At 32.8% G+C, this 13,105-nt stretch overlaps 2 protein-coding genes across 2 annotated transcripts; one reads left to right on the forward strand and one right to left on the reverse strand.

The window, feature by feature from the left end:
• Window positions 1–1,377: 1,377 nt before the first annotated feature.
• LOC126836021 (28S ribosomal protein S17, mitochondrial) lies at window positions 1,378–3,496 on the forward strand. The gene is made up of 3 exons (XM_050568969.1): window positions 1,378–1,629; window positions 1,715–1,923; window positions 3,204–3,496. The coding sequence occupies exons 1-3, from the start codon at window positions 1,510–1,512 to the stop codon at window positions 3,373–3,375; spliced, it is 501 nt and encodes a 166-aa protein (XP_050424926.1). The 5' UTR covers window positions 1,378–1,509; the 3' UTR covers window positions 3,376–3,496.
• Window positions 3,497–6,809: 3,313 nt separating this feature from the next.
• On the reverse strand, window positions 6,810–11,224 carry LOC126835539 (probable cytochrome P450 303a1). Its single transcript, XM_050568199.1, has 8 exons — window positions 11,089–11,224; window positions 9,492–9,580; window positions 9,146–9,397; window positions 8,525–9,061; window positions 8,278–8,458; window positions 8,095–8,212; window positions 7,819–7,960; window positions 6,810–7,757 (listed from the first exon to the last, which is right to left on the reverse strand). Exons 2-8 carry the CDS (start codon window positions 9,577–9,579, stop codon window positions 7,576–7,578), a joined length of 1,500 nt encoding a protein of 499 aa, XP_050424156.1. The 5' UTR covers window position 9,580; window positions 11,089–11,224; the 3' UTR covers window positions 6,810–7,575.
• Window positions 11,225–13,105: the final 1,881 nt, after the last annotated feature.

Raw genomic sequence — 13,105 nt, forward strand, 5'->3', positions numbered from 1 at the left:
AAATAATACCGGGTATTTAGTACTTACCCATACCGTTTATATTTACCCCATTCCCATTACCCATAATATTATCCTTTTTTTTATAAACTCATTCATTTTTACTACATTTTCTTAACTCTTTCTATAATATTTAACAAAAAATAAATATATCGTCAATCGAAGAATAGGCTACTGCCTAATTAGCTTTATTATTGGTGTTTTATTTTATTTTATATATTATGCATTATTTGTGTATTATGTAATACACAAACGAGGTTCCCTCGGTTTCCTCTTATCCTCTATATTTTTTTTTATTAAATGTGTTTTTATCTCTAAAATAACTTAATAATTACACATCACAGTTAAATGTTTTTGTAAAAAGTTGCCCATACCTAAGTTCTTAATAAATAGGGGATTTGACCTCTTAAATGTTGGTTAAAATATACGGTGTACCGTGTAGGTATCTGTACACATTATTCACATAATTGTTTTAGATAATTATATGAGGCGCCCAGAAGCCAAACTGATTAACTCCATAAAATTAAAATTTTCAGAGTAGGCAGTAAAGTTATTTGAAACAATGTACCTATGTAAGAACAACTGCCAATTTTCTTAGCGCACTCTAGTAGTGAAAAATTCAACTATGGAGTTATTTATCTTGGCCACTGAAAATTATACACTTCTTTTAATCCAACCATGCTATTATTCGCAATTTAAAAATAAGCGGAGTTAATTGGTTTGGCATCTGAGTGCCTCATAATATGTAGGTTCCGGGTTTGCATAAATGGTCTATCAAAATAGGTTGGATACAGATTTTCAGAGCAGTTGATAATTTGTTTTTAAAATTAATCGGAGAAAAAAATATTGATATTAATGCCATAATAGTACAGAATTTGTTTTTGAAGGTTTTGATTTCAAATTTTATCACGTGTTAGCACCAAAATTACGGATGATTGTATGAAAAAAATAATACAAAAAATCTAAAATACTACTGTAATAAATAACTGAATAAGTGTAAGGTTTACTATAGTGGTCTAAGGGTCCGATTAAGAACTTTGAAATTTTGTCTTTTATAACATTTTTATAATAGTTTTATAATAATTATTATGTTCTAGTTGAATTTGCATAAAAAAAGCTATTATATTATTTAGTGCGCCATCTGGCGGTTATTTATGTTAACACAGTAAATATGATATTAAAATTATTTTAATATTAAAATAAAAAACAACTAATTAAGACGTACACACAATTACTGTGTTCTTAGACCTTGCAAAAATATAATTTTACAGTAATATTAATAAAACTAACAACTCAACGTCCAATCAAAAGGATATTATCAAGATGCATCACGTGCCTGTTATCTATTGATGATAACAGATACCATTGTTATCACTACTGTTTATCCGGTGCCCTCACGAATCACAATGTCCGAAGTCGGCTAAGTAACTATTATGCTTGAACTGTAAATACTTATTTTTACTTTATTAATTAAAAAAAAATATATTATAATACAATTACTACTTGCAAGCAATGAGTGTTGCCGGAGCAGCTCGGTCGATGATGCTTTTGGGTCGATGCGTCCCATCTGTCAAAAAAAATGCATCTAAAATCATTGTAAAAAAACTGGAATTGGATGAAAATCTTTTGATGGTAATATTTCATGTGTTTCATTATGTATTAACCGACTGTGCAAAGCTGTTATTTTTTTTCTTTAAACTACATGTGTTTCTTCTAGTATTTTAACAAAGACGAAGTTTTCTATGCTCACGATCCACAAAAATTGTGTAAAACTGGAGATGTAGTTCTCATTCAAGAACTTCCTAATAAACTAACTACTCTTATTACACACAATGTGCTTAAAGTAGTGTATCCACTGGGCAATGTCACAGACCCGATATCTAACAAAAAAGTTGCAGCGGTTCGTTATGGGATAGTTAGATACAGGTTTGTTTTGTATACTTTCAATTAGGTGATGTAAAATTTCATGAGTACATTATTTCAATGTAACTTTTACATAATAATGGTTTAACATACATTTTAAACTTGATTATTTGGACTAGGTACTTAGATTTTATAAGAAAATATAAATTATTAAACTATTTAATTTTAGTTAATAAAAAATAAGTTTATAAAAACATGTAAACTAATAGCTAACAAAGGAAAAATTAAAAATATTATTTCTTTAATAAATTATTTTTTACATAATCATATATCATACATCATATATTATTTGTTAGTTAATATTTTATTTTTAAAAATATTATAATAATAATTTTATTTATTTGTTCTTTGTTTAAAATTTAAAAAGTAAATAAATAAAAATGTATTAAATAAAAACTTAATTATAAAATACAATTCCATTGTTATTGAAACAAATATTAAAAACATAATTCCAAATAGATTTTCATTTGAACAAATTTAAGAACAAATAAAACATTTAAAATTTTTAATTTTATCGGTTCTATTTAAAATGTTTTACATTAAGGGGAACGGAAAGTGCTATTTATTATAGGATAGACAATATTTGACAAAAATTGATCTAATAGCTATTTTTCATATGTCTACTAATTTCAAGGTTAACACATATTACAATTTTCTAGTTATAATACTTATAAAGTTATTTTAAGCCGAGTTACGACAGAAGTTTGATAAAAAATAACTTTCGTAGAAGTAATTTTCTGGTGTATCTATCGAACGGATTTCAAGTTTTCAGCCCCCATAGAGAAGATGTTAAACTATAAAACAAACAAAAAAGTATTGAAATCGGTTTCAGTAGACATTTCGGAAAGTAACCCATCGTTTTAGTCTTTATTTGTAAAAAAATTGACGCTTTCCGTTCCCCTTAACTAGTAGTTAATATTAAACAACTATCCTATAAAAATAATTGTTTTCACTCAATATTTTCATATTATTTTATTTTTTAAATAAAATTGTCCTATGTTGACCTCACGTAGGGTCTACATATCTGAGAGACAGAGGCCTTATAAATTTAAATTATGTACATATGTTTATAGGCTCTCTTAAATGTATTCATAATAATTGATAATATCATTGCTTATCATTGCAATATATATTACAATATATATTGTATTTATAATAAATAATAATACCTAGGTGTTAAATAAAATCCAAAAAATTTAGCATATATTGAATTTGAATGTGTTAGAAGTATTAAAAGATAATATTTTTTTTTGTATTAATTAACTACAATTATTGTTTTTTAGGGATGAATTGGATGAAATTGATGAACTGTATGGTAAAACAAAGGAGAGATTTGATTATGAACGAGCTCTTGAAAGAGGCTGGCAAGAAGACAAAAAAGATTTTAGCCATAGAGAAAGCTATATCAAGTACCACGAGTCAGAAGAAGAACAACCATATTCTGTTCCGAGATAAATTTCTCGGCAATAGTATTCATTTTTTAAAATTAAATTGTAGAATTCATTTCTTGGTATTTTCATAACAAATATGTTTAAGTTATAGTTAAATAAAATAAACTGTGAAAAATTGTTGACGACATTGTAAGCTTTCAATCTTTTAGCTTGACTTGGAAATTAGTCAAGTACTGTGCAATTGAAGTATACTTAAGATATGTTACTAAATATTTGTTTAAAACGGGGTAACTATCGTTTCTCTAAATCACTAAGGTCATATCTCCATAATTATTTATTACTTAAATGGCGAACAATGTACCCATGAAATTGAGAAATCGTATTTTTTAGTTAACTAAATGTTATTTGCTTCTTGTGAGAAATTTATCAGTTTGGAAAAGCTTTGCGATTTAGGCCAACATTATAAAGTACCTGATAATAACTTCCAATATTTTTTATTCATATAACTATTTTTAAAAAATATGTTATATTTATTTATATTTTTTTGATAAAAATGTTGTTAAATTGGTGACGAACAAAATACAAAGTGAATATGACATTAAATCAACTTTATTCAGTTTTTCTCTGAAAATGTAAGGATAATTTAGATACAATTTTTTATTAAATGTAGAAAATACATTTTATTTGAAACATCTGTTTTGTAAAAATATTTGGCTCGTGTAAAATAATTTTAAGATTTTTTCTAAGATGGCATTTTATAGAAAAAAATCAAATTTATCAGATTTTGTATCATCCAGTTAAGATAGTTTGCTAACTTATTATTGTAAAGTATTGTGTTTGTGATTTGTTAATTATCCTAGGAGTGCATGATACCGGATTATATGTAATTATCAAGTGCCGGTAATGCAACTTTATGAATATGTCAATCATACATTAGAATTGATTGTGTTTATACATATTATTTTGTCTGACCTAACCAGAGATAACTTTCCTCGAGATAGTTTCATTAATTGTGATCTTGTTTGCACTTATTGTGGAAAAACCACAAACATTAGTTTCGTGCACATGCGCCATCGACCAGCAAAATTGCCAATTCCTTAATGAATTTTTGTAGTGATTGCCATTTGAAACACAAAAATCCCGGTTTTACCGAAAAACGTTATTTTAGCCATTTAAACGACCAATAAATAGGTAATAATGTATATAGCTAGTTAAAAATAATACCTTGAATCCTATACAAATAAATTGAAATGGTCGAAATTCATTAAAACCCCTTTATTTTTAGATATTGCCTATATAAAACTCCTTAAAACCCACTCCGCTTATGTTTAAGGAGTAAAGTATAGGCAATTATTTGCAAAATTCATAATTTAGAGTTAGAACTTAAGTGTATACTGTTATAAATACAGTAACGAAGATTCTTGAATGATTGTTATTTCTTACTTCAAAGAATTTTGTCTGGGTCTTAGCGTTTTTATCTTTTTTTTTATTAGTACTTACTAACTAATAGTTCAATACTCTATAAAACTATAGTATTTTGTTACTTTTATCCCGTTATTTATTAGATATTTTTAAGGAACCAATCAAGTACGTGCATTGTTAATACATTACTTTATTTTTTCAGGGGTACATAGTTTAATGATTAAAAAACATACCTATTTTTGTTTGATGCAATAATATTTATAAACAAACAATATTAAGTGTTCATTTATTTACTGTCTAATTGTTGAGCCAAATATTTTTTATTAATAAAGGCTATAAAAAAAAAGTATTTAATATTTAGTAATAGTTGTTTTAGATTTTCTATTTTTCAAAAACACTCGAATGATGTCAGGCAATTTTGAAAAATATTTCCATTTTAATAGCACCACTTGATATACAATGTACTTTTGTAGATAATGGATTCAGAGTTGGACATGAATTGATACATAAAATATGATAGAATATGTATATGTACATTTTATTTAAAAATGACAAGTTACTTAATTTATTAAACAAAATTTAACGCAATATTTTATATAATATAATTTGTCTTCAATAAATTTGCTTAAATCAAATATGATATAAAATTATAGTGCCAAGGAAGAAACGTAGTTGGTAAGAAACGACTTTTTCTTATATAAAATGCTTATCGTTATTATAATAGTATTTTTGTGGGGTGCTTCATCAATGTCTACCTCTGAAAAGAATCACGCTGTACCGGAAACAACAAAACATTTATAGGAACAAGAAAAAAATTACATACTTGTTGACCGACTTACCACGAACGAGTGGGTCTTGGGAATTTCGTTCGTAATAGTTACATTACCGGTTTCCGATTTGCAGGTGTAATAAATCCAAATACCTAAACCCTACCTAGCATACACTTGAGTACACGAACTACATTCGATGGCAGTTGTAGTTATTACACTAGTCCTAATAGCCCACATTATTATTATTATTATAACTGCTTGTGGCTTTATTGCCCGGGAATAGGTTTTATGGCTTAGTAAAGTCACATATGCGTTCCACTACATCTGTAACCCACAAAAATCTTAGTAATAAAAATAAATATAAGGTTATTTAAAAACAAATTGTCATAGAAAGCTTATAATCTCTGCAAACACATAATAATAAAATATGTTATTTTCAAGTACTAGGCGCGATGGAGTGTGAAGGGCTATAACGTAATAATGGGAAATCAAGGCCGAAAAGAACCAATGGAGTTTTGACATTGTTATTTGCAAAATAACCAAATCTGTCTAGTTTTCTTGGCTATAACTCTAGTTCAAATCAAGTTAAAATTTAATATTTTGTAAACATATCAATATACTAATGAGATCTTATTTTCAAATTTCATTCTCAGACCAGTGAGCGCTAATACACTGCCCCCTTACCCACACGGCCACTCGTCCACTGCAGTACACTTCAAGGTTATACTTTAGCATTGGTGTTGTACTGTTATTGCTACTATTGTGCAATAGGTAATGATGTAAAGCTCATGACTTTTTTTTTTTAGTGACATCATAGTTGAGATTATATCAATAAAATTGTCGGGTTAGTCGGGAATTGGCGCCGTGATTGGCAGACATGCATAATTTTGGCTTCGCGAAAGTCGCAGATACTTTCTAATTGCACAATTGTAATTATAGTATACAAATAAAACTATTTGTATACTACTGCTGTGCTGTTAAACGTTTACTAATTATTATGAAGTGATGCACACGTTTTTAAAATGTCATTAAGTCGTTATGATGTATCATTGAACGGCAAGGTACATATTGATACTTTTATTAACCATCTAAACTACCAAAATAATTTACTCCTAATACTGCGATAAAGGATATTTTAATTTTTATAGTTTTACTCAAGTATTGTATACGTCTGGGAACAGCTATGGTATTAGATAAAACTATATATCATATAATATCCGCACGTTTTTCATTATGTAACACTCAGATGTGGTTGAGATTAAGATTAAGAGCGAAACGAACGTAAAGGAAATTAGGACACAAAAAGCACGTTCTTAAGTTATGTAGAATTTATTGGAAAAAAAATTAATACAGCTACAATAATTATAAGTACAAATTTATTTTTCGGATTTGGACAAAGTTCGATCCGTCAGTCAATTCATTACATCGTCGACGGCTCAAGTTATAACCACAAAATCTCAAACATTAATTCGTATCTTAATCTTGTGATATGAGTATATGGTAGGTTTAAAAAAAAACTAAATAAGCAAGTGTGTCAATTGTGCGTTTGTAGGTTTGACACGAGCTGCCGACGACGAGTTATCATAATACTATAAAACTAATTATTACATTAATGCATTGATTTAAAAATATACAATTATATATAAGTCATCAATATAATAGCCTGCTCCCTATTGTGAAAAACGACAGCGACAGACATGAGTTCAAGAGGGTTCCAACTAAGTAGGGAATGTATCCTACAAGTACTACCGCACTTGAACGTCAGTCACTCGTTACCACTTTCAACAACGGGATGGCGTCGATCTCTATAACGTAGTGTATTATTATAAAATCAACGTTATTAAATATTATAACGTTCTTGTACGCGATGAGCTTATTCTAAATTATAGGTAACGTGTCGATAGTAAACGACAAGGACAATATTATATTAGAGTTAATTTTTACAAAAATAAAGATCCTTTATTGGGCTCGTCTGCGGATGCCACTAGCCGAGATGGTCCGGTATCATAGTAGTCAAAGCGTGTTATTATGATGTCTTGTATAGTAATGTTAGAACGATTGTCATTGCGTTATCACGAACGCAGTGTGACGTAGGCGTCGAATTCTCCCGGCGATGGAGTCACACCGTCCACTCCCAAAGTACTTGGCGGATTTTGGCCCGGTGGGATGGCGAAGTCAAAGTTTTGCAAAAGACAGGCCGTGAACAGGAATATGTTCGATCGGGCCAGGGTTTGACCCATGCAACGGTGTTTGCCTGTAAAAAGAGACGCAAAAGTTTAGGTCGTCCGCATTTTAATAGGCTCGCTCGAGCTTACCGTATCCGAAGGGCAAGTACTCGTCGGGAACGATGAGCTTGCCGTCGACGCCGATGAACCTTTCAGGCAAAAATTTCTCAGGAGAATCCCAAACGTCGTCGTCGTTGAGTAGAGCGGCAAAGTTGGCAATGACCATGGTGTCCTGCAACAGTAGAACGTGTAAACGGTTAAGAATCTGTTATCGGGAGCGGATTGGGTTCCGTTCACAACCGTCTAACATAACGGTAGTCACTAGTACAGTCCGCCTTTCCAATAATAATTTATTTTTGTACTCACTTTAGGAATATAGTAACCCTGCAAAGTCGTGTCCTTCAACGCTCTGTGTGGTATGCTGAACGTACGACCCATAAACACCCGGACGGATTCCAGCACCAGAGCTTCCAAATACGGCATGCTGAAATAGTAGAAGTAGCGATGTTAGTAATTACAGCGGCTCAGGGTACAGTGTAAAACTATTACTTGGGCCTGTCGTTAAGGGTAGGCAGTCTATCGCGACCGATCACTCTGTCAATTTCTTCTTGCGCCTTTTTCTGTACTTCTGGGTTCAGAAGCAAGTAAAGGAATCCGAATCCTAGCGACTTGCTCGTGGTCTCCGAACCAGCCATGAACATGTCCATGCAGATGGCTAGTAGTTGAGATTCTAAAACGGAAATCATTCGGTAATAAATAAAAAATATGTGTTTGTGATCAACGAGAAGTGACCTACCGGAATAGCTGTCTTTCTTGTCATCCGAATGCAACATTTGCAAGTACACGTCCATTAGGTCACGAGGCTGGTCTAGCACGAACGTTTTTTTGTGGTTGTCCAGCTCTTCTCTGAGGAATGCCCATACGCGTTGGTGGATGTTAACGAACGACGTGTATCCAGAAGCGTCTGGCGCCACGTACCTCAGGAACGGGAATTGACTGAAGAGCGTTCCCACCATGTCGATATTAGCGAACAAGTCGGTGAGTAGCGCCTGCAAGTCTTTGAGTTCTTTGTCTTCGGGGTCGTATCTCTTGCTGGCCATCATGGACCATAGGGTGTTGAGGACGCCCACGCTGAACGCGTCGCGCATGGCAAATATCTTGCTACGGCCGTTTTTGGAATTGGCGATTTTCTCCTTGAACATTTCGACCAGCTGAACGGCTTCTTCCTGGACCAGCTCGGCCATGGTCCTTTTGCCGAAACCAAACTCGCGCAAGTGACGCAACACGAATCGACGCTGTTCAACCCAAAACTCTTCGTCGGTCAGCAAAAGACCTGTTCACCGACAAAGCGTTATAAAACATGAGTATATATAAAAATAGTCGGTGTACAGACCAAAATCGTTTGAACGCGACTTACCTCTGCGAGTGCCCCAAGTCCGGGTCTCGTAGAACGGCCCTTGCGGGCGCCCGTCGAACTCTTCCTTTGTCAACATCTCCTTGATGGCGTTGTAACCGCAACACACCACCTGTCGGTCCTTGCCCACCTTTAGGCCTACGATGGGACCGTAGTTTTCCGCCAAACATATCGTGGCCCGGTACAAGTATCCGGTCTGTTTGCGGAGTGAAGCCACGGTTAGCGCACTGCCCAGTACCGGCAACCATTTGGGACCTGTGGGCAAAGTAACGGCTTTAATAAAACTGTCCGGATCATTTTTTCTTTATGGGCTACAACGGAGGCCGAGAACCGCGTGCAACAACCATACCCGGTGGATAGTTTTTGGGTTTTCTCATGTCCAAATAAGAGAGGAGTGCCACGAAGACACTGAACAGCACCAACGCGAGGATCCACATTCTGAAAAAAAAATGGTCAATTGATTATTATCATTATTATCTAAATGTATATAATATATTATATTATTGTGATCCGAGCTGACGGCGCGTTAAATGAAAATAGCGTTGGGCGGTAAATTGTAGGTGAACGTTTGACCGTGAATTCAAAAGCGGAATGCCAAGAACCAGTGAGATAATACATAATATCGCGTGCGATGACCTTAAACGTAACCGCCGCTATTTGTTGTGTGTCTATTACGTGTATCTTAGCGCGCGTGTGTGTATAATATAATGTAAGAACAAATAAATGATTATAGCGGGTTATGTAATAATGGGCATGTCTGTGTAGTATCGAGTATGTATATGCAGCTGTAGTACGTGTGTATGTGTGTGAGACTTTCGATTGCTTTCGCCCATCGGAAGCAACTAAACCGGTCATTCGCTTTCGTTTTCCGTAGTTCTTGCGGCCCCGTATGCATTATTGTTATTATACATACTACTAGTCGGCCCGCCGAATTGTGCAACACCGGTTATATCATCGGCCATCGGCAATGTTCATCCCAGTTACAAAATTAAAAACATATAACATATACGGCGTTTGTTTTCCGGAGATGTTTTTACAATTTTTAACCGATTTAAACAGACACAATAGAGTTTGCTTAAAACACTACGGTGATGGTATAGGTTTTATGTTCGAGTGTCTTCAGACGATAATACACGCACAAAACTATTGTGATTATTCTTAAGCGAGGACGATGACCTTTGGCCGTGGCTGTGAAACGTATATTCAGCCGATGGAAGCCGACAAAGCCGTTGTGGCGTCGTGTAGGGCAATTTTTTATTGGCATGGCAAACATTTTTTTCTAATAGGGCGCATATGAAATATACCATTTTCAATTTCGACATTAAACTTGAACGGAAAACATCCCTCACTAGTAAAGGCTAGGTCCAACTAGGATGCAAATCATACATTAAGATATTATAACGATCTAATGAGAATAATAATTGAGGATGCAAATTAAATTCTACTGAATTTTCTCGAACAAAAAACAAATTTATAAAAACCTACCACCAGCCCGTTGTGTTGGTGCGGATTAATTTTAAACATCCATATTACAAGGGAACTCGAGTATTAAATAGAAAACAGCCTGGTGTCCTACGGATTCTCATAGGAACATATTGTATAGAGAGGAGAAATTATGAGGAAAAAAACTCACAACTTTCAAAACCGATTACCATCAGCAATATTAAGTTTTTTCATACGGTTAATATGTATAACATTATCTTCTAATCGACTGAGAATCGAAAAAAGCGACAGCCTTACCGACAGCTGTATGTGTCACGAGCATTTCACGCATACGACAGTTTACAGACAAGCGTATAGTGTCTCACTGTAAGGTTTCGCACACACGCCGGACAATAATAATTACATTTCTTATCAAGTGTACGTTATATTTTGTAATATTTAACACAAAAATCAGTTGTACGCGCAATGTGAATCAAATGTTAATTAAAAAAATAATGTTTTACCTGTTGACGAGAATTCGGCGTGAAGGAACGGCACAGTAAGTGGAGATATGGTCGCGGAGAGACGTGCAAGAGATTTCACTTTCACTCACTTCCGACACTCTGATTTTATACTATGCCCCACCGGTGGTTTTTCGTACCAAAACGCGGTTTGCTTGTCGGTCGGTGGTTATTACACTATTATAATAATATCGCCTTCCTATCTACTTGACCGCCGTCACGTCCACAGGGCGGAAGAGATGGAAGGAAAACAGTACCGACGAAATAAATAATAATCGCGGCCACCGGAGCACTTAACCTCCTTTCTTCTCCGTCAGGCGTCAACAGCTATATACTTGAAGCGCAAAAACCTTTCCTAGTCGGCGCAGGTGTTGTTTCAATTTTAAATTAAATATAGGCACACACACATCATGTTTTATTTTTTCGCAATATTATATTATGTCATTTTCAGACGCGTTCTGGTGTGACTTTTAAGACAAATCGGCGGTAATATCATTCGAACACCATTTCCGGGATTCCCGTTTATTGGAATTTCATTTGTTCCATACAACGCGACCCGTCTTAAATATTCACGTTAATTATCAAAATAATAATATTCTAACGCGTTTTCAATTATCTATTTAAGTTATATTATTGTTTATCCGTATTATGCTATTCGTTACCCATAGCCCATGAGCTGTATATCGTAATCAATTGCATAATAATATAGAAACTATTTACATTGCCAGTGTAATTTACCCGTTTTGTTTTTGTTAAGAAAAAAAATTGATTACAGATTTTTATGGACGATATAGCCCCAATCTAGGCCTTACTTTTCTACTTACGCAAGTAGAGTTTTCAGACCTTAAGTCCCAAAACTATACGAGAAAAAAGTTTGTTTGGTCCATTCGAGTACCTTACAGTTACAACTTCTGATCATAGATTTGCTACAAGAACAATAGGAGATATCGTGTGTTTATTTTTATTAGGAAGAGCCAATTAGGGACAATATATTATAGTTAAGGGCCATTAAATTATTGTCTACTAGTATACAGATCAAGGAATAATGTACTAAAATGTTCTTTATTTTTAAAATAATGTGTTTTTTATTACATCACCGATAAGAAAGATTAAACTACCTACAGTAGATATTTACAAAACATATTCTTATTTAAAAAGGCTAGAATATATTTTAAAGTTAATTATCAACGTTTATACTCAATTAGAGACTAGATTGTAGTTTTTACAATAGTTAATAATCAATGAAGAAGAGTGCAGCCATTGGTTTTGCAATTAAACGCGGCAATTTTTATGGTCACTTCAATATTTTGTGAATATAAAATATATATATATATTTTTTAAACATAAATGATTCAATGTTAGTCTAATAAGTTGTTTGTAAAAATACAAATATACTTAACATCACTACATGCGCTATAGGTTATTGAATAGCAGTCAAAATTATTTTAATTTTGTTTGAGAAATTGTTTAATAATTAAGGGGATTGAAAGCAGTCTGTTTTTTGGGCGTTTTAGACAAAAAAGGCTGACAAAACTTCGACTACTTAGGATGGTCCGATTTCAATTCTATTAAGAGGTATGAGTTTTCTGACTATATAACTAAAAAAATTCAAAAAGCTGTTTTTCATTATGGAAAAATTTTCAAATTAAACTTATTTAATTACAAGAAACTGAAGTTTTTAAAAAAAAATTAGTTTCCTAAACAACCTAGTAAAGTAATAAGATAACTCGAACTTTTATTACAGAACTAATATCGGACTGTCCTAAGTAGGCGTAATTTTGTCAGACTTTTAGGTCTAAAATACCTCCTAAAATGTCGTTTACTCATTAAAAAAATTTAGCTTTTAGCTTGACTAGGAAATAAGTTAATTACTGTAAAAGTGTAGTATACATTAAGATAAGTTACTAAAGATTTGTTTAAAACTAACATACCAATATTTTATTTTGTTTAAATCCAAGTTTTACCGAAAAAACGTTATTTCAGCCATTTAAAAGACCAATAAATATGTAATAAAATATAT

This window comes from Adelges cooleyi, unplaced genomic scaffold, assembly GCF_023614345.1.
Source record: "Adelges cooleyi isolate 19-005CV unplaced genomic scaffold, UGA_ACOO_1.1 ACOO_flye_CR_arks_rails_tigmint_CR_PRNA_23, whole genome shotgun sequence".
NCBI classification, from domain to species: Eukaryota; Metazoa; Arthropoda; class Insecta; order Hemiptera; family Adelgidae; genus Adelges; species Adelges cooleyi.

Excerpts from the sequence above, each read along its gene's own strand:
- LOC126836021 (XM_050568969.1), top strand. The coding sequence starts at position 1,510 with ATGAGTGTTGCCGGAGCAGCTCGGTCGATGATGCTTTTGGGTCGATGC. Across the intron at positions 1,630-1,714 it reads TGGATGAAAATCTTTTGATG|TATTTTAACAAAGACGAAGT; the intron begins GTAATATTTCAT and ends TGTTTCTTCTAG. Across the intron at positions 1,924-3,203 it reads TATGGGATAGTTAGATACAG|GGATGAATTGGATGAAATTG; the intron begins GTTTGTTTTGTA and ends ATTGTTTTTTAG.
- LOC126835539 (XM_050568199.1), bottom strand. The coding sequence starts at position 9,579 with ATGTGGATCCTCGCGTTGGTGCTGTTCAGTGTCTTCGTGGCACTCCTC. Across the intron at positions 8,459-8,524 it reads CAAGAAAGACAGCTATTCCG|AATCTCAACTACTAGCCATC; the intron begins GTAGGTCACTTC and ends TTTCCGTTTTAG. Across the intron at positions 8,213-8,277 it reads ACCCTTAACGACAGGCCCAA|CATGCCGTATTTGGAAGCTC; the intron begins GTAATAGTTTTA and ends CTACTATTTCAG.